General features: G+C 39.8%; 1 protein-coding gene across 1 annotated transcript; it reads left to right on the top strand.

Annotated features, from left to right (window-relative positions):
* Positions 1 to 12,444: 12,444 nt before the first annotated feature.
* katnbl1 (katanin p80 subunit B-like 1) lies at positions 12,445 to 21,522 on the top strand. The gene is made up of 10 exons (XM_075458667.1): positions 12,445 to 12,583; positions 13,159 to 13,283; positions 13,434 to 13,471; positions 13,663 to 13,927; positions 14,068 to 14,183; positions 14,279 to 14,329; positions 14,838 to 14,927; positions 15,112 to 15,216; positions 20,173 to 20,266; positions 20,957 to 21,522. The coding sequence occupies exons 2-10, from the start codon at positions 13,170 to 13,172 to the stop codon at positions 20,987 to 20,989; spliced, it is 906 nt and encodes a 301-aa protein (XP_075314782.1). The 5' UTR covers positions 12,445 to 12,583; positions 13,159 to 13,169; the 3' UTR covers positions 20,990 to 21,522.
* Positions 21,523 to 21,890: the final 368 nt, after the last annotated feature.

Below are 21,890 nucleotides of genomic sequence, written 5' to 3'. Positions count from 1 at the left end.
TCACACACGCACGCTCCTTCCACCAGCGTTTGAAAGATATGTCTCTCAACTTTTTTTTTTTTTTATCTGCTCCTTGTGAAGTGTAAATCTTTGTAAATCTTCTTACATGGATCACATAACTACCCCACCACTACAAATGTTGCACTCTAAAAGGGAAACTCCTATAAAATACATGTGCAGCAGTGCCAGGGGAAATCACTGTCACCAAATGGTTCAAGCATTAACTTACCACTTTGCCTTGTTAGTAAATCCCAACAGTAACTGTTTAACTCGCACTAGGCTCAATCTGACAATAAAACTGCCCCTTCCTGTAACAGTCTAACAAAACTACTGAGTGTCTGGAGTATGGAAGCAAATTGTGATCAAAATTCATGTTTTCTATTTTGGAAAAACAACAACTACAAACATATGTGATATTGTTAAAATAAAACATTGTTTTTTACCTTTTCATAGAAACAATCCACAAGAAGAACACATCTTGAAGGTATTGGCTGTTTCCCAAACAGCGTCTCGAAGAAATATGAAATGCAAGAATAGGATATGCATGTGTTATTTTCTTGTGTTGTGGGGTAATTTTTTTTTTTATCACTTTGAAAATTTCACAGATTGGTTTCTGACTTGCAGAGGGGTATGTCAGCCTTCTCTGGCTCCAGTTTGGACTTTCCCTTTATTATTATCTTGTTTTTTACCAAACCAGCCAAAGATATTAAGGCCTCAATGTGCACATGGCAACTCTCACAAGAGACCTGATGGAGCTGCCATGCAAGGCACGTACCACTAATGAGGAGGTATCCAGAAAGCAGCCAAATGGAAACGTTCTTCAACTGAATTTGAGTGGTTCGCGAGGCAAGCATGCCCACACACATGCTCACACTCAGACCAGATGGATGGTGTAGTGTTTCATGGAGGTGAAACTTCTGACAGTACCATTCTCAAATTAAAATATCTTGAGCCACTCAAACATGAATCTTCTTTATTGCTTTTCCAGACCTCCACATCCAGATACTCATCAGCCTGTACAAGACTGTCATGTTGAACATAAACAAGGTATACCGTGCAATGTCTGCTGAATTTACAATAACCCCATCTGGCCCCTCTTAGACTAGTATAACTAGTTCTGTAGGTAATTCATATTTTTTAGTTTTGGACAGTTCTATAAGATGAGAAATTTAAAGAAAATATATATGATCTTAAGTTTTATATATGGAGGATCTTGTAAGACACGACAGCGACCTGCTGTAACCTGATACTACACCCTCTTCTTATTCACAATAACTTAAGCTGTTAAGCTTATATTCTACTCCGTTGACTGTATGGATCCCTACAATGTGCAACTTTTATTTAAAGCAATACTATGTAACTTCTCAAAAAGCCCATTATGGAGCTCCCCCTACAGGCTTGGAGGTAATGTACGGTTACGACACTGTTGTAAATACAACAGCCTTTCGCTAGCGGCTAAACCTAGCGAAATCAGTTGAAAATAGTTTTCCTCAGTTATAACAAACTAGCGAGTCACTTTCCGAACACAGTAAAACATCAAGCAAATACAACACAGCACAAAGCATGGCAGCAAATAAGCTACTTACTAATCCAGCAGAAAGGTGGCTAGCTCTGAATCGAACTTGTATCCAAATGTTTCTTTCAGCTCTCGCTAACGAGTAATAGCTGTTCCGAGAGCAACTCTAGTCCGGTCTCTTGCTTTGTCGGCCTCTCTCTTTCTCTTCCTTGCTTCATCAGTCAACGTCTTCTTCTGTTTCTTCGGAGCCTCTGCCATGATGATCGTACTTACAATGTTGCGCTAGCTTAGCCTTATACCTGGGAGCGTGAGAGGGGTCTATTTGTTTTTGCGGTAGGTGGGCCAGAAAGCAAGTCGAAGTACTTCCGCTCAGCTCCCGGGCCGGTCCAGCTAAGTTACATAGCGCAGTTTTTCCAACTCAGACCCCCGAAGGGCATAGGAGACAGGCCAATCGTAATATTAAAACTCATTCTAGCCGCACAATTTTTTTCAAACTGTTCTTTTAAGATAGAAATGTTACATATTATTGCTTTAAGTTAATATTCTCCAAATCTTTTTTTCTGCTGAGATGAGACTCTTCTCACTCTTTTTCTTCTTTATAGATTTGTGTCTAATGTATTGATGCATGTAAGATATATTTCAGCATAACATGATCATCAAACTCACTTCTGACCAGCAAAACCCTGTCTTGCAAAGCAAGTCTCGTTTAAAATAATCTAACATGGTTGGTTTTTCCTTCTGTTCTCCACATCCAGCTAACACCTGCTACTCAAAATAACTATTACTTAACTATTATTTTAACCTATTTCAGATAACCTTACAACATCATCTGACTGCTGATTTTTTGCTGTCTTGGAAATGTACTCCTGTAAAAGGTACTTTACTTTGGAGTGAATAAACAACTATGCCCCACTCAATATACTGTAGTCCCCATACTGACCTCTGTGTCCAAGCTGTAGGGTGAACCCATCCTCCTCAGACGTTCCCATCTGAGCTGCAGCACATGCAGCTGATACATTTAATTCCTGTTAATTTCATGCTCTGTGATCGAAATGACTAAAATACTGAATCAAACCTCAAGCCAAGACACACATCCAACAAAGTCAATCTATAAATCTTTGGCTGAACAAATACAAACATGGAAAGAACCTCACTGTTACCATATGTTCTGTGCATGCTTGGAAATGTGTTTTCCACCGTCAAGTATGGGGCCGCTTTATCATCATTTGGTCTGTGCACACACCATGAAGGTACCCAAGTGTACTTCTTCCTGGCCAGGCCAGAGTTTCACATCCTGAATTTGAGTAGTTGTTGTGGCTTATGCACTCTTTTGACAGTGTTGTACTAGTGCTACCAGTAGCACTTAGTCAATGAGATGCATAATCATAGAATAATAGGGAGTAGAACAGCTGATGTAAAAATATGGCTTTGTCAGGTAAAATCATTTTGATTGACAACACAGGGTCAAAAAGTCAAACATGAAGGAAAGGGGCATCTGAGATTTAATATGCCTGTGATGGTCTCAAGGAGGTCTGGCTTTGAGTTATCGCTTGTCGGGAGCTGCTCCCATGTCGTGTTTTGATGCTGTGTTCTTATGTAATTGAACAACTGAAAACCTTGCCTTTAGTCCTAGTTGTAAATGATGATAGAGGACATTCACAACCTACAGCACATTTCACGCATGCCTGATTAATGGCTTCTCATTCTTCTAAATTCTGAGAAGAGCAAATGTAACCATCAGAGAAGTCGGAGCCTTTTTTTATGCGTAGTACTGTTATCTGCTGCTTTGAACTGAAAAAGAAAGTGTTCTAAACGAGTTGATGCTGAGCTGTCAACATATATTCTTTTTTTTTTTCTTTTATAATTGCACACCTATGAGGCCTCTATAGCTCCACTCACTCGTAGCTTTTTTTGGGCCTGGTAGAGTGGGACAATTTCCATCTTTATCTATGTAGTAATAGTTATGGTTTGTTTCTCTTTCAAATTAAGTTGTGTGCACCTAAGAAAATATGTAAAGGTTGTCAATCCGACAGTGGGAGAAAGACAAGTTAAATGCATTTATGTAACAGACAACCTCACTTTCCCAACACTAACCAATGTCCAAAAGAACCGGAGATGACATCATTCATCAATCAACCAGTTACCTGATCACCATCCAAACCAAGTCTCACTCTGGTTGTTATTAACACCTTTAAAAACTAATCTGTACTCCTCAAAATTCTCATATTTAACCACAAAAAAACAGAGGTGGAAAGAGTACTGAAAATTTGTACTCATACAAGTACTGTTATATTGCTTAAATTGTACTCAATTACAAGTAAAAGTACAAAGTACTCTAGTATTAGACTACAATTCACACAGGAACTGAACAATAGAAGGTTGGAAAAACGTTACCTGGTCTGACGAGTCTCGATTTCAGTCGCAGTCGAATTAGTGGCGAAACGGAAAATTTCTGCTTTCTGCGAACGCGTCAATTTCCGCTAACACGGAAACGGACTGGAAATAAAATTTCTAGTGCCTGCTGCTAAAACCGGGTTATAACTGAAATATAACTGAAATTTAACGCTAAATTAGCATTTTAGGCTAGATTAATGTGCGTACGCTCTATACGCACGTTCTATAAATGTTCTAAATATTCTATAAATATGTCAAAGACAGTGAAAATGCCTTGTTGATGTGAGAGGTCAGAGGACAACGGGCGGACAGATGATAGGAAGCAGAAGTGGAAGGAATACTGAAAATTTGTACTCAAATTTGTACAAAGTACTCTTCTCAAAAACTACTCAGAGTATTAATTACTTTTTAACCAATGGACATTTGATTGGATTCACCTGTATGAAATATCCACCCCTGCCGGCCCCTGGTCTCGTGCTATATGTCAGCAGAGAGCTGGGAACCTGAATATTAATTTGAGCTGCAGCTCAGCACTGTGCACCAGGTTTTTTAACCAAAAACAGCTCAAATACAGTGAAATTACTGCAATGATATGACTATTATGAGGCCAGAGTGTAAACAGATGGCACACACATGAATACATTTGGTTCACTGACTCCACATGTTAGCTCGCTCCGTCTTATTATCACGCAAACCAATGGCAGCTTTGCATTTATCTTAGCCAAATTAATAACCTTAACACATGAAAAATAAGAAAGCAATATCATACAAGTATAGTTGTAAAGCCTCTTCCCGCAGTGTGTTTTTTGAGATTAGACGTTGAAGTCTTGTAAACTGATATCACCGTGGAGCTCAAACAAAGTTTGCACTGCATCTGGACGCTGTCTCCTCAGTCCACTCTCTGCTCCGCTGGGCAGGTGTGTTACCTCCAGAAACCTGCGCCTGCTGCAGCAGCGGAGTTGGCCTTTCCTTACATTACGTCTCAGATTATTTGGCCCGGGCACGATCTGACGGCCAATAAGGATTTGCATTGAAAAAAAAGAAAAAAACAATTCAAATTGTGGGCGTACTCAGTAGCGACTTTTGATTTTAAAAGTAGGGAAGTAGATTACATGGTGTATTTTGTTGAAACAAATACTCATAAATGTACAAGTACCCAAAAATCTACTTAATTACAGTAACGTGAGTATTTGTAATTCGTTACTTCCACCCCTGCAAAAAACTGTTATGGTCTAATGGATGCTTGGCGCCGCTGACTCTTCATCTTTTCACCTCATTCAGTGAATGGTGAACCATGAACATGTTAATTGTTCCCGCCCACATTTCCTCTCACCAGGAACTGCATACTCTGGCAGCAAGCAGTCTTTGCTCTCATCAGAGATCTCAGTGGACTTGAATGTCTCAATTCATTTGGCCACAACCTCAGCTAGCTCACACATTCCTGGCCGAGTGCTCAGCCCAGTGATCCAGGCCCATTCATGCACAAGCTTAGCTAGCTCACAAGTTCCCAGCTTGGCGTTCAGTTAGGAGAACTGGTGCAGCTAGCTTCAGGCTCTTGCAGCTATAGATTTCCTGACATGCTCGGCTGAGAGTAACCAAGAGGTCGCTAAGCTGGAAACTTTTGGAGCTTGCAGAGGTAACTCTCAGGGGAACAAGCCTGAATCTTCAGAACTGTGGGGATCGCTCTTGGAGCTTCTCATAGTCAGGATTTGTTCCCGAAAAAAGTCCACATGGAGATTCCATGCTGTCTGACCTGATCTCAAGATTCAAATCAGAAATCCTCAGCTATAGAACAGCTATAGCTGATGGCTACAGCCAACTGGCTGATTTAGCTCATCATACTTTCTTCAGTTTCATATTATAGAAAAATAAAATATCTTGATACTCAATTGCTATTGGTAAGATACCAAAACGAAGCATTTTGCTCTTAGAATCTTAAGTTTTTTTTAAGCTGGAAAAAGACACGCTTAGCTGTAGGAAAATAACACATGGCAACACAAAAAAGGTCAAACAGGCTATGACATATTATATAAAGATTTGTGCTGCAGACAAATCTGAAAAGGTACGATACGATACTTCAACACTGATTACCACACCTTTAAGTTCAGTCTCAAGATGGAGATGCAGTTTTCTGAAGATAAGTTGTATTACACCCCTCAAAAAAAGCAGTTATCAAATCTTAACAGACTGCAGTTTAAAAGTCATGTGATAAAGATTCTGTCATACCTGCTTACCACATGTGCCACCTGCACCTCATTTAATGGATTTCCCTGCCCTTATCTCTGCATAACATGTGGCACATGCCAGATGGTACAATTTTTATCAGTACACAGTGTTCAATAACACCCCTGAATTCATTGCTCACTCAAAAACACTTTAAATTCCCCACTTAGAATAATTAGACTCTTACTACATTCTGTCAACAAGCATTAACATGCATTAATGTAAATTTTTGTCTGATTTATGTCAATAAAAGCAAGAACATACATAAATTTCTATGGGGTTTTCACATCCAGGCTGCTTTAAAAAAAGATAACTTATAAGGTAGATGTAAGGCTATATTTTTATCAGGAAGATTTTGAAACCTCTGAGAAGACATGTTAAAATCTATTAAAGCATATTTCAGTCCTGTGAGAAAAGACGTCAGACTGCTTGTCCTTGCCATGTCTTGTGAAGCAGTGAGCGTATTATTTCCTTCTGTCCACTATGTGACACTCTTGGTGTAAGATTTTGTGGCTTGTGTTGGATAGACACTTTGGCGGTCCTGTGACTGTGCAAAAATTTCTGAGACCATTCAAGACGGCCTGAACGGCTGAATCTCCCAGCACCTGGCAGCAGATATCCAGCAGCTGCAGACAAGCACTGCCATCTAGTGCTGGACGGCGCTCTCAAAAAACAAGGATGAGTTCATACCCTGACCATCTGTTTGCTGTAAAGGGCCACCTACATGGAAATCTGTTTGTCTTGCATCAGTATAACAAAAGAGATCTGTCACTCATCCAAACGTGGCTGAAATAAATCAGACATTCAGCCGAAAATTGCAAAACAAACTGTGGAGAAAACAGACAAGGACCAGACAAGTTGGATGACACCGTAAAATGGAATACACATGTGACCTGATTTCTGTTGAAAATGAGATGCATGGGTTTGGTTTATCTATGCGGCTAGGATATGGTTTTGACCCTCATATGCTAAATATCTCTTTCCACTAACAAATAGATTGAGGACACACCCTAAATTATAGGCACACATTTAAAATCGCAAACCTTCTTCGTCTCTGAGCACAATCCACGGTTATTTCCTTAAAAGATACATAAAAGGAAAGTCTTGCTCATTGAAGTGAAGGAGAACAAAAGTTGTATCTCAGAAATGTTGTGTTATTCCCTAAAGTCCCTGACTATTTCTAAAAGCATGAAAATATTCCCACACTCGGCCATCAGGCTGGTGCATGTTATACATCACTATTGTAATAAAGTAGCATCAGCATGTCTCCTGCTAGCTAACTTGTGCAAATGTAGACTGCAGAGGGTCAACTGAGGTGGAGCTTTATTGGTTGGAGGGTTATTAGACAATTCTCTTGGGAACATTACATCACTGCTGATGAGTGAGAACACTGACTACTTGCTTTGAGAAGTCCACCAACTCCATCTTGGAGGTTTTTCCCTGAATCACATGACGGGAATGCCAAAGTTACTGCTTCAGCTCCCTTCCTGAGAGCTCTGCCATCCTTTTAATTTTATGTGGTTTGTGGTTTATGGACAAGAAACTCTTCATTAATGCAAAGAACTGCTCTGAGAACACAGGCGCTGCCTGTGAAGCAATTCTAAAAACATCCTAACATAATGCCAACACAATTATCGACATTAAGCTGGGGTACGGGTAAATTCAAAGGCAACAGGCCAGAGCTTTTTCACTCTCTGCTCTTAATTACTTTTGTTCAGGGGTACAGACCAGAAAAGTCTCTGTTGATAAAAAAGAAAATATCAGATTAGTTTGTGTGTTGAAGGTCAGAAGGAACATGCCTCAATTCGTTACTTCCACTCTCTCTCATTGTAACAGGCTTTATGTTGACTGTAATTTCTCTTTGATGTGGCTATGAGAATTTAAGCTGCCTGTGTTAGTTTTGAGAACTCAGATGGTTTCGTGAACCCCTTTCCTCTGCACTTTTTCTGACAAAAGATTTACAGAGACTTTGTTTGACCCATTTTAAAACAAACGTTCAACGCCTTTGCACAACAAGTCTCAGTCTCAGTTTTTCCTCGGTGTCTTTTTACCTCACTGAAAGTTGCACCCACACTGAGACTACTGCATTCAATCAGTGTACCTGTCGAGCATGTTCGCAGTATCAGGCTAATTGGAGCCGTCAAGCAGCAAGGAGGATTTTCTTGTCATCTCACATCTTCACAATAGAAAGAGTAAAAGTAAATGCTGGGTCCATCTTATCTGGCTTCAAGAGGAAGGAAATAAATATCCCAATTGTTTTTAGGTAAGATCGGCAACACTGCAATCCCTCATTAAAAAAGAAGGTCACATATTTTTGTGATCTCATTAACCCTGTATTCTTTAAATTATTTGTCATAATGTGCTTAATTCTGGGAAACAAAGTGAATCAGTCACGCAAATATTAACAATGCTAACTTGCTGATGTCCAGCTGGTCCTGTTTGGCATCAATTTCACATCTATTCAATCTTTGGAGCAAATTCACTCTTAATTTCCCACAAATTTGAACTACGAGAAAAAAGTTAGGTGATCACCAGCTAGGATTCCTCCTTCGTCGAATAGTTGTTCAAATATTTCTGTCTGGACCAAAATATGAAACTAACAAATACCACGATTCATGGTGGCACTTTCATTCCATCATTCTTTCCACTTTCAGAGTGTTGGATTTTGGGTGTTTGACCAATGCAGACGAACATCTACGTAGTCCCCCGGTAATCTAACAGTGTGTAGCCCTCAGAGATGATGCTGAATGTTGGTCACATACTGATAGGTTGAAAGTTAACTTGCCCTTGAAGCTGGGGCCAATAACAATATATCTGAGATTGAAAAAACAACAAAGGTGTCATGACCTGCATGAGCCAAAAATCAAAGACATCACTAGATACAGAAGACATGCAGTCAGCCTTAGAATGAAAAAATGTTATCTAATTAGATTAATTTGCCAAATCCACATAAAGCATCAGATCATTTACATATCTAAGCAGGACTAAAAGCTAGCACACGGCAAGTGAATTCAGGAGTAAATGGATTAAGCAGAAATGTCAAGGTTTCCTTTCCTGTGATGGCGTAATGAAAGAAAAAGCAGAAAAGGCCAACAGTTGACCAACTTTTGAGATGTAGAAGCTTTTTGATTTTCTTCAATGCATTTTTGTCACACAATGTGGCAACATTTAAACAACTAGTTAATTGATACACTTTTTGTATATTATATCTGTAATAATTTAACTGGTTTCCATTTTACATATGCGCTGCATGACTATTAACCATGTTCAAAAGAGCCTTTATTTTCATGTCATAGAGTTGGACTCATTAGTTTGGTCGTGACCACCAGCTTTGGTTAAATAACACAGTTCCATTCATGTGTCACCGGAAACAGGTTTTATGCACTTCAGAGCTATAAGCTCATCCTGCTAAGAGAGACTTAGACTTCTGCAAAAATGAAGGGTGTGTTCCTGCACCTCAGACAAATTCCAGCTTAGATTTCAAACACCCACAGAGTCTAACAAGCACTGTGCTCAGATCTGGAAGAAATTTGTCATACAAATCCTTCCTTGCTAATGTAAATCTTCTAATACTCTTACTGCCATTGTGGGTGGTTGCTTTTATCTGAGAAGATCAGACTTAGAGCTCCATGTCTATCAGAGTGTAATTTTTTTTTAAGAGGATGTTTGTTATAGGAACCCCGGGGGACTAAAATGAACACACCCGGAAACCTCTTGAATGGGCTCATGTGTACGAAGGGTAATCCATCTCCACTCATCAAACACACTGCACAATGTAAAAAAAAAAGTCTGTATATAAACATATTGTGTTGCTATCAGAAAGGAAATACACAATCACCGTAGGAATTTAGGAATTTGTTCATATTTTAGCACTGAATTACATTGACATTAGAAGTTGCTGGGGCTTCGATGACATTCCTTCCAAATGGTTAAATCTGCCCCAATTTTAAGCTAAAAACATCTTTAAGCTAATTTGTTTTAAATAAAAACAATGCACTTTTTAATGGCTAACATATGCCTCTGAGACTGGTCTGCAGCTATAAGTTACAGAACTCCCTCTCTGGGATGGGATGGAGTCCAAATCAGAAACACCTGCTCTTCTAATGCAAACCCGTCTAAGTGTTGTTCGCCACGTTCTGTTGTGGCATGAGCTGTTGCTTCACCGGACTTTTATGTTCGTTGCATTGCCCATTATTTTCATATGCTTTCAAGACTTGAAAGTTCTTGAATAAGCAGCATTTTTCACGCCGGTTTATTGTATTGTACAAAGCTCATTCAGGAGCCCCAAAACAGCTATTTTCAATGTGAACAATGTGAAGTCTTGTGTTTCCCTGTGTGTCATACTGAAATAGACTTATAGTAACTTTAGTAAGAAGACAGTTACCTCCACTGACAGATGTGTTACGTGTTAAGTCAATGATTCCCTGATGAAAACATATCTACAAGCGATTACATTTTTCTCTTGTTGCTAGGACCCAAATGATTTTTGATTTGATATAAAGACACCAAATAACATTTTCTAAACTCGAATTGATGGCTTATTTTCACGAGTTTCAACTTTAGCCATGGGTGAAAGTAATAAGCTATGTGAAGTTTACGGGATGCTTTCGGAAGACAAAGGTCAGCATGTATAATTTGATATTGGAATGTTTAAAACTGTCCCATAAAATAGAAAATGTACAGCAACTGCATATCTAGATCTCAGCTTGCAATGAGAGAACATTGTGTTCTTTTGGATACCTGCCGCAATTAATGGTGGCTAATTGGGGTTTGAATTTTTAGACTTTCACTTTACCCTAAATTTACCAAAGATTTTGCCAAAATCAAATTATGCTTCAATCAAACAACTGGAACATTTTCTTTGGATGTTACTGTATGAGTAACATCCAACCAGACATTCATTTCAGTTTGTCTTGCAAAAGAAAACAAACCCATCAAGATTTGGTATGTTTAGGTTGGTAGGTACAGCTACACTCAGATCTCATAAATGATGAACAAACAGCCACCAGACATTTTCATTTTTGTGGCTGTCTGAGGACAGAGACAGCTGCACTTTGCACGAACCATTAGTTTCTTTCTTTCCTTTTTTTATTCAGTATGATATAAGACCAATTCAAACTCTTTCAATGTGCCTTGGCATAGACTTTTCATTTTCCAGAAAACCATTACACTGCTTCTTGTTGCGTTTTCATTTTCTCGTATTTTCTCCTTGCATTCACTTGTACTTGTTAAGTATGTTGCTGCCTCCTCCTTCGGATATGAAGGGTGGCTCGGCAGTGGCTTATCATTGTCTGGATTTTCACACACCCTCCCAGTGACACCTCACAGACAAGATTCCTCCTCCATCAGATGACAAGTCTTCAACATGATGTCATGATGGGAATCACTCAAAAATAATCTTTGTGTTTATTTGGCCAAATGCGAATTTCAGTCTACATAAGAAGTCCTGTGAATTTTTCCATAATTTTACAACATTGCAGTTGCCTCATATCAGTCAGAACTGTCAATCCTTAATACTCTGTTTCCAGTACTGCACTGATCGGGGCAGCCAGATCCTTATTCAGACTTGAAAAATTATATATATTGTGCAAGGATTCTTAAAAAGAAAGTATCTGTGGTCATAGACCACATGGTTCATAAAGTAGTCCATATGAAAAAAAGTATCTGAGTTAAGAGCTCTATGGTCAAGATGCTTAAAAGTTCCATAATTTTGGCTGTATGGCAGCATGATTACATTAAAATAGTTAGTTAAACGGTTTTTGGAAATGGAATGATTTGCTATTTTGGAATGAAACCCCTTCTTTTCCGTTTACACCTGTTTAAGTAAAACCAAATCATATATTTTTTGAAAGAATGGAAGCATGGCTTTTAGTTTGTACAGGAAAATGGATCTGTAAAATAATCTGCAAAACAGTCAAAGAAGATGTTAATCTTTTTTAAATAGACCCCCAACCTGAAACATATGGCCTAACATGGAGCTTTTTGTTACTCCCCAAAAAAGTGGAGACATAGTTGAAGAATACATCAAACATTCACAAAAAAATAATATGTCCAGAAAATATTATTCCAGTTTTCTTTTTTTCTAGCTCTATTTATTTATTTCAATTTAGTATTTCAATAAAATTCATCTTATAACCCCCATCATATTGGAGTGGTAACTATACTCACCCCTGCATTACCGGCTACACGCCACTGGGTGGCGCCACAGTAAATTAGGAACAACAATCATTTAATGTCCAGCAGTCGTCGCTAAAACCACAGAAACTGTTGATTTTCTTTGCCAAAATCAATCCCACAATTCCTACACACCGGTGGTGTATTCATTTGAATGGTAAAACTGTGAAACGCTAGCTGCACAGAAGGGAGTTGCGCTTTGAGTTTAACCAGTTTTTTCACGTTTCGGATTTATAAACCTGAGGAGCCCTTATTACACCTCACAAAAATGAATCGGTTGGTATTCAACTCTTTTGTGTAAATGGTGAAAATACTTGTTTGTCTGAATTACCTTTCATGGAGCCATATGTTCCCTGAGGGGCGATGCTAACTAGGTAGCAAGCTAGCCCGCAGGAGCGGCCCTGCTAGTTACTTTGTACGTCTCCGTGTTTTCTTCACAGTTGAGCTAAAGGCTAGGAGTTAAGGCTAAATGTAACTTAAACACAAGCATCATGGGATAATTTTGAGCTCAGAGGCATGATGAAATCCAATGCTACTGTCCCTCAAAGATCTAGTGTTTCATGTATAGTAAGGCAGAAACAATATACGCTCAAATTTAGCTAGTTAACAGCGATATCTGCGACTTTTGTTGCAGTCTAACGAGCTAACAGAGGCCAACGCCTGTTTGGCTAACATTAATGGTTTGTTTACCTAGTTTGAATATGTGCGTTTACTGTTTGAATTACTTTATTGTGTCGTCGTTTACATGCCGTTCAAAGTTAGCCAACCAGCATGATATTAACTATGTAATTTGACTGCGACTGGAACCATGAGTTGTTGTTTTGGTTTTTTTACATTTGTTTCTCCAACAGAGTCCTTTATTATGGCAGCTGGTAAGCATGTTTGGCAAGGGGAAATCGTTAAGGTCAACCACAAGAAATCCAATGGCTCTCTGCAACCCTGCATGCATGTTTCCACTGAAAAGAATATGAAGCAGGTACGAAGAGAAACGGATAACTCAGATTTTTTTTTATTTTTGAAACTGTCTATTTGTACGTTGCGTCCTGGTGAAAGTGAAGTACAGTTCACTAGTATTGTAGTAGTAGAGACTGTGGTAGTGGCCTTATCCCCTATCCTTTTGTTTTAGGTGGATATTATTAATAAGGAAGAATTAGATAAAGACAGGTGAGTCTCTGATCCACATCTGTGGGGTACATCTATTTATGATCATCCACTCGCTGTCTGTGTCCCACAGATCATCCCTCTCTGGACCATTAAGGCAACTTTCCATAACTACTATCACAGTGTTTGTGGCTTTGAATTTGATCTTTTTTTCAAAACTACGTTTTGGTCCATCTTGACCTCCATCTTGGCAGATTTCAGGTGTCATACAAAGTAAAGAGGCAGTCATCTTGCAAGAGGAAGAGTTGTTCATCGGTGGAGGTGGGCATAAAGCTGCACCGCAGATCATCAAATGTAGGCCATCCCCGTGAGCCCGGCATGGCCAATAAAGAAAATGAGCTGGCGTGCTCCGATGATGTGTGGGGCAATCACTGCTATGACAACTGTGGGCTGCCGGTGAACTCTGCAGAGGCCTCCAAGATGGCAGGGGCCAGCTCCAAGTACAGTGACTTTACTGAGGTGAGAAGCGGAGCTGAAGCAGTTGCTTATTTGAATAAAGTGCACTTAGTTGTTTTATTTAAAAATGATTATTTTCATTCTCTCCCGATGTTTCTAAATAACACTGCATTTGCTTTTGTGCATTGTTTGTCCATGATTAGTTATCAAAGGACCATGAAGCTATGACTCACGTCCTTTTTGGAAGAGATCTTCGACTTAAAGTAGCCCTAACGTTGTGGCGAAAAAATGCCTGTGAATTAGTTGCCTACCTATTAAGGTAAAATCATGATGGCTGATATTACCGTTTGGTAGTTTTAAACTTATTCCTGAATCGTACAGTGTATTTCATCTTCAGTTGTATTTGTCTCCCAGAATACAAGACACAGGCGTACTACTTGACTGCTTACCCATCTTAACAAACAAGTAAGTCACATCAGGCTTTTACATCCTAACTGTTTAGTCTTACCCGTAATGACATTGCTACACAATACGATTTAACCATACAAAGTTTTACAAATTCACTTTTAAAAATGGCAGTTAATCTTGTTCCATGTATTTTAGAAGGAAGAACCACTTTATTTCTTAATTTACACTCTTATTTCAACAATCATTTTCAAATCTAAAGTCAAATATCTTTGTGTGTGTGGCTGTACTTGTGATATAAATGCAGACTATACGAGATATCCTTGGCCAGCACAACTGCCAAATTGGCCAACTCAAAGAAGGAATCCTCTGGTCTCTTTTCTGTCTTTCTTTACCAAGCCTTTAATTGTTCAATCAGTAGTTTATCTATTGTGACACAACTGTGAGGTTGAAGTTCGCAGTCGAGACAGTTTGAGTGCTATTTGCTGTTCGTTTGTCTTTGCCTTCGCTGCTGATAATCACGCCCTTTCCTTCCTATTGTTCTTTTATTTCCCTCCTCTCTCATCAGCCTTCAAACTGAGGCACCATGTTTGTCACTTGGCTGCTGTGTTGACCTCATGCCTCAAGTCAAAGTCATTCTTTCCAGTAAATATGAAGAGTAAGTGGCATCAGAGAAATGCATGAATTATTTTAATGATCTGTGTCTCTTGAAAAATGTTTCCGTTCTCATCCAAGAAGTTTCAGCTGTTCTGACAAATTGCTGATAAACTGAAGTGAGAACTCTGGCTCGCTATGTTTTGATAAATCGGTCACGTCTAACTGCCTGTTTTGTTTTTTTCTAGACACATAAAGGTGGGTTTACACTGGGTTCAATCCGTCATCAAGAAATGGTGGCCAGAACTTTCAAAAAACGAGAAGAGACTGCAGGACAGTCGTTCAGAACACAGGTGGGCATTTCATGCGTAACTGCTGCCTATGATGGATGCTGTGATGCTCAAAGCATTACAGTGGCCACAAGTGTTGTACCATAAAGTACTCAGAGATGGTGTTCTGGGTCTATTGAAACACATTTGCTGTTACATCGCATGGATGACTGAGTGAATGTGTTTCATTTGCATGGGAAGGAGCTGAAGGCAGGATGCATTATAGGAAGACAGCAATGGGATGGAGGCAAAGTTTTGTGAGCAACATTCTGCTGGAAAATGCTCGATACCAGTTTGATGTGGTGTTGAAATGAAATGCACTACCCAGCTCTTAATAGCAATGGTATTTCCCAATGCCCACAGCTTTTTCTGAAAGGATAATCCATCCTCCCTCACTGCAAATATTTGTCACAAATGATCTGATGAGCATTACAAAGCACCACCAAATTCTTAGGATCTATATTTGATCGAGCTTATGTGGAACGTACTGGAAAAACTAGTCCATTAGATGGAAGTGCCACCTCTTGACTTATACGACCTAATAATTAATTAATTAATTATCTGCTGTTAGCAACTTTGTGCCTGATGCTAACTGACAGTTAATGAGAAGTTGTAGATTTTTTTTTATTTTTTTTTATTTTTTTTTATTGGGTGTACAAAACGCACCCACACTAGATTAGCCAGGTGGTTTTAATGTTATGGCTGATTGGTGTACTACCCCAATGCACAGCTTTGGTGTAATTTTGTCAACATTTAGCTGTTGTCATATTTCAGTAAGTTTTTAAATGGGAAAATCCCAAGTGGTCCCAAAGCTTCTGGTTGCAACATTTCTGCAAATGTATTAATCGTTTGGCAAAGTGGATTTTGTACAAAGAAAGTTGTCTGAAGTGCACATGATCAGGTGAAATTCTTAATTCTCTTGACTTACTGGTCGGTCTAAGTGCCAAGCTTCTTCTATGGTCACAAGAGTTGGGTCATCAACAAAAGAGTTAAAGTTGCAAATATAAGTGATTGAAATGATCTACATCTGTAGGATGGCTGTACTCAGCCTTAGGGTCTGGTTAAGGAGTCTGAAGTCGAGCGACTGCTCATTTACATTAAAAGGAGCCAGTGGAAGTGGTTTGTGCATCTGATCAGGCTGCCTCCGGGGTATCTTCCTTTTGGAGATTTATTTTTTAAATTTTCTTGCCTCATGTGAATTTCTAAAAAAAAAAAAACCTGATGTTCATCAAGAGGAACAGAGATAGTTTTTCCTTTAACAACTAAAAATCACAAGCTGCAAAAAAGAAAAAGACAAAAGAATAGAAAGACTAAACTTAGCACTCCATGCAAGTTGCTGTATCTTCTACTTTTTTTAAGGTATTTAAAACACAAGACACTACGGCACACTGCGGTTCTATTATTTCCTTATCCTCTAGTTTCTGCCAGTCTGTCCTGGGCTCCTCGGTCATAATGCAGGCATGCAAACTTGCCACCTTTCGGCGAAATTCGCCGTTTTGAAATCAAAATGGGTCATTGTTCTGAATCGCATAGATCCGAGGAGAAAAAAAAATGGGGGGGGGGGGGGGGTTGAGCATGTCAACTAGCGAGTGAAACTGTGAACCTCAAAACTACACTAGACCTATCACCGCCGCTCTCTTGTCGTGACAACAAATGACTGACAAGAGTGGCGTGTGAGGGCGAACCCCTATTCCCCCCCCCCCCCCCCCCCCCGGACCCCACACGGTGGAAATTGCGACAAGGACAGGTAGGGATTAATGTTTACAGTTGTTAACTTCTGAAGCTAAAATGCTACAATTTGACTGATGTCCTGAAATAGTCTTCATAACGAATTGTGTCGTTAGATCAATTAATGTGCTTTTAATAGTGTCTTTAATACAAGTGTCAGCTAAATGTCTTGATAACAGACTTGAAATAGTCTACAATTCCTCGATATTTCACCGCCTCACAGAACGCTGTTTGTGTTAGTGCTACTCGAGGTAACTGTAGAGTGGCTAACTAGCGCCTTCCACACAAGTTCAGGGCTTTGCTAATACTTTTAGCCAATGTCAATGGAGACCTTAATTGTCGCCGGACTTGGCTTTTTAACGAGGTATGCCCAGTGGCGGTCCGACACTGATTTACGCCCCGGGCGAAACCCGGTGCTGGTGCCGCCCCCCTCCCCCCCTCCCCCCCTCCCCCTCCCCTTCCCCCTCCCCCCTCTCACCCTCACTTTTTTTTTTTTTTTTTGGGATCGTTTTTTTTTTTTTTTTGTATTTTTTATTTTTTTTTTGTACCTAACCCCCCCCCCCCCCCCCGCGATGCCGGCCCGGGCGCCTGCACCTCTGTGGCCGAAACGCAGTCGCGGTCCGACACTGATTTTCGGCTGGCGCCCCCAACCCCCCTACTGCTCACAGAAAGACACTTCACTGTGCGTTGTGGTGGGAGCATCGGTGTAGTGTAGTGTTAGGTTAGCAGACTGACCTGTCTTTATTTCGTTCTCCGTCCGTTTTCACCCGTTTGGTCCATCACCACCTGTAATACTGTGCTGGCTCATTCTGTCTTCTTCACTTTTCCATTAGTACTATTATTGATACCACGTTCGTCGCCCTCTGGCACAGAAACACCTCCAATATCTTTCTGTCCGTATCCATCAGGAGAACGAGCCCAGTACAAATGTTTTGGTCAAAATCCTCACTTTAGGTCCACCAAAAGCATGAATATGCAGCGTAAATGTTGCCGCATCGAAATAACACGACGTTTATTTGCGTAATTAATTATTTCCATCCACACGAAATGCCATCAAACATCCTGTTTTCTGTGTTTATTTGAAAGCCGCGCGCGTTCATCCCCCTCGCTAAACATGTCCTGTTTCAGCAGTCAGGTTGCTGGGTGATTTCTACAACAGCTTCAGCCAATGATGGCCAGGCCCTGCGTAAAGCGCTTCCCCTCGCTCCATCGCATTTCTTTCCTATTGGTCAACGGAGCCCAGCTCAAAGAGAGGCTTCCTTCAAGCCATGAGGAAAAGGCTCATATGTAGTTTTTCCTGTAGAATAATCTACAGTGATCGTTTAAGAAAAAGTGCAGTTTGCAGGCGTTCCTTCAGGCAAATCACCAGGAATGCTAAGGGGTTAAGGCAGTTATGATACTTTATTGTGTCATAATGATAATGATTACACTTGACACTTTTTTTGTTATCACCCTGTGAGTGAATGAAAGGCTTGAAATCACAAATGACCGACCAAGGGGAAAAATACAATCAACAAAAGGAAAAAAAAACATAATAATAACAGTAATAATAGTAATAGTAATAGTAATAATAATGCACTCTCATTCAAAACTATTCATTAATAATTAAAAAAAATATATATTGAATCATCCCCCCTCCCCCCTGCACAAACTCTGCACTGTGCTGCGTTGCTCACCTAACACGAGAGGTGAGAGTCTCAGGAGGGGGCGCTGAAAACAACTGTGGCCGAAACGTGTATTGATGATGTGTGATCTGAGTCTGAGTATGGCCAAGGGGAGGAGGGGAAGATGGGGGCGCCACGATTGCGCCCCCCCCCCCCCCCCAAACCCCTCTCGATCTTTTTTTTTTTTTTTACATTTTTTTTTTTACATTTTTAAAAAAAAAAATTTTTTTTTTTTTTTCACTCCCCCGTGATGCCGCCCCCCACGCGATGCCGCCCCGGGCGCATGCCCGGTCTGCCCGCCCCTAGGACCGCCCCTGGGTATGCCCCTTCATAATACCCTCCGATAATCACGGAAAGGGAACATTTTGCCCATTTGAGGAGGTCGTTTCATTCGTCGTGAGTTTATCAATGCAGAGTCCGGAGAGCTCTGCCACAGGTCGTATTTGAGAGTGTGACCCCCCTCCCCTCGCTGTTTGCCCACACCCCCGTTGATGATGACAGCCTACAGGTGCACTCGTGTTCATCCAGTATGATGCACCATCAATCGAAGTTAAAAGGGGCACAATGTAGAATTACGTAGTGCTCGTGGCATGCATGTCTCAAAACTTACACTGTCATGAAAAAATGCCGTTTAACTAAGCTTGCCGCGAGAATGTTTTTCATGTTAGAGTGCCAGCTGTCGATACAAATTTGTCTCTGGCGGTACGTCAAGTGAATTGCTGATATAAGTTTTTCCCGTGGAGCTCGTTTGGCTCGGCATGGCAAACGTTCACTTTCATGGTTTAATGACAGCGGACCGCGAAAGTGGTCGGGAGAGTTATCGTTCACTTACTAATGACATACCGGTAGGCTATTACTAAGCATAGGCTGTCTTGGGGCAGTAATTAATTAAACTTTTAATCCTACATACTTGTAGTATTCCTTTAAGGACCATGGGACTAACTTTTTCGTTAAATTTAATGTAATTAAATGTATGATACTACAGTTAAATGCTTTTGAAGACCTGTGATGTTATATGTCAAACACATAGGCTAATAGTACAGTAAATGCAATTGATAGGCCTACTGTACCTATAAATTCATCTTTTATGCTGCACAGCTGTTCTCTACTTAATGCAAATGGGACATACTGTATATTTTATAATATATATTTTGTATAATTTACAACTTAATGCGTCTCATGTTTTGATTTCAGGATGAGAGATTTAGGAGTGGAGGATGCTCTTTGTATTAGTTAGTTATTTTGTAGTGTATTTATTAATTCAATAGTTGCACTTATAACACAAACTACGAAATCCACTTTTCCGCGCGTGCCGTGTGTCCGTGTACCCTTGTCACCTTTTTCACCCCTGACCAGTTTGCATGCCTGATAATGACAGGAAGCTGCAAATGGTCGGGGATTGTCTCGTTTCTGCTTCTGTCACATCTTATCTGACAGTGTCAGTTTGATCAGAAACAGATATTCTGTAATCTCTACTCTGCAACACCCCTGTCATGATGTCGATCCCTAAAAAGAACAAGATGTTCAATTTTTTTCTAGACATTGCTGTCACTTTCTTTATTGGTAATTTTCTTTATGTTCATTGCAGGAATATTGACGTCATGAGGCAACGGCTGAAGGACTTGTGGAAGGAGGGAGCCCAATTATGTTTGTTGCCAGGATCTATGGGAGAGCTGGCAACGGTGTGAAGGATGGCATTACTATATTGTTTATGACATGTTTACAAGATTTGTTGGTATTTAAAAAGTTGTAAAATGTTTTGAATGGTATTTTGCAGTTTTCCCTATATTGTCAAGCTTTGTGAGGGTTCCATGTGTAAAGAGGTTAAACTAAACTTATACTATTTGCCTTCAAGTTTTAGGTAAATGAGGTAGAGCTACATAAAGATAAAAATGTGGCATTGGTCAACACATGGTGTTCTTCCTTCTCTCTTGTTGGTTTTGGGTGTACACAGACAGCCACTCCCAACCCTGTAAGAGGAAAAAAAAAACCTCTGGGTTTAGGTCTTTTTTTTTGTGGTTGGCTTTTTTCCAGATCCTATTTCATTGTGAAAAATATCAAACAACAAAGATGCATTTCATCATTAGCAGTTTTAAAATAAAATGCATTTAGTCATCAAATGTTTAAGTTACTTGGTATTGGCAGAAAATGTGTTTTTATTTATTTAGAGGTTGTTTTTTTTTTTTTTTAGAGTGATCCAGTTTGCATTGATGTCAAAAAAGAAAAAAAATGGAAATTTCCTGACGCATGTGTCTGTGTGAACTATGATTGGCTCATTGTGTTCATATAATCTAAAGCAAATATTATTTTAATAAATGCAGAGTGTTTCGCTGGCTGTGCTGACGATGTGCTGTCTCTACTTTGTGTTGCAGGCCATCGAGGCTCATCTCTCGCAGCTACCCTGACTGTTGCCGTCAGTGTAGCACTCTTAGGATGCGACCACTACTGTCGATTATGGCTGTGTTTTGAACTTATAATGTTGCCAGAGAAATGGACTGGTTCATTTGATTTACACTCAAACCTCTTAAATGGGACTGAACTTGACTATTCAGACAGCTCCTCTCGGTTTGAGCTGGAGACTCCAAAGGAGGGCTGCAAGGGCCTTCCTGCACAGCAAATGACTGCTTCACATTGAAGTGGACCATCTTGTGAAGGGGCATGTTTTATTGGACCTCCGTGAGACGGGGCGTAATATCGCTCTATGAAGTGCCAAGGTCTTTGTCTCTCATCATCATTCTTTGTTATATTTTCAATGTCCTGTTGTTTGTGTTTTGCGCCTGGGTTCTCTGGAATCAGGAACTTGAATCTGCAAGAGTCTTTAAGTTATTAGTACGTGTTTTCATTTTGCCTCCTTCTATGACATTTGGCTGTATAATGCAAAATGTCAAAACAAGTGATTCTCTTAATCTTCTTTTAAATAAATTTGATCCAAATCAGAGCTTTGTTTGATATTCTTACCAGTAAATTATAGTCATCCTGTGATGGCACATTTAACATTACATGTTGAACTGCAGCAGAAAGAAGTTGGGAATATAAAAGAATTTCTTTAAAAATAAATACAAAGTGATGTTGTTGGAGTCTTCCAAAATGGTCAAACATGCTTTCAGGTTATTAATTGTTCCTTTGAACTCTTGCTATTTCTTTCCCCAAAAAACCTAATTATGTTAAACTTGTTTAAAAAAAGATGATTCTGAATAGCACATAGGCTACAGAGCTATCTTCAGTTTGCGAGATGAAAAATAGGATGGCAGTGGTGGAAAAAAATGGTAGCTATTTTAACTTTCACTAAATTGTAATTTTAATGTG

Source organism: Odontesthes bonariensis, chromosome 24, assembly GCF_027942865.1.
Source record: "Odontesthes bonariensis isolate fOdoBon6 chromosome 24, fOdoBon6.hap1, whole genome shotgun sequence".
NCBI classification, from domain to species: Eukaryota; Metazoa; Chordata; class Actinopteri; order Atheriniformes; family Atherinopsidae; genus Odontesthes; species Odontesthes bonariensis.
This window is presented reverse-complemented; position numbering and strand designations above follow the sequence as displayed.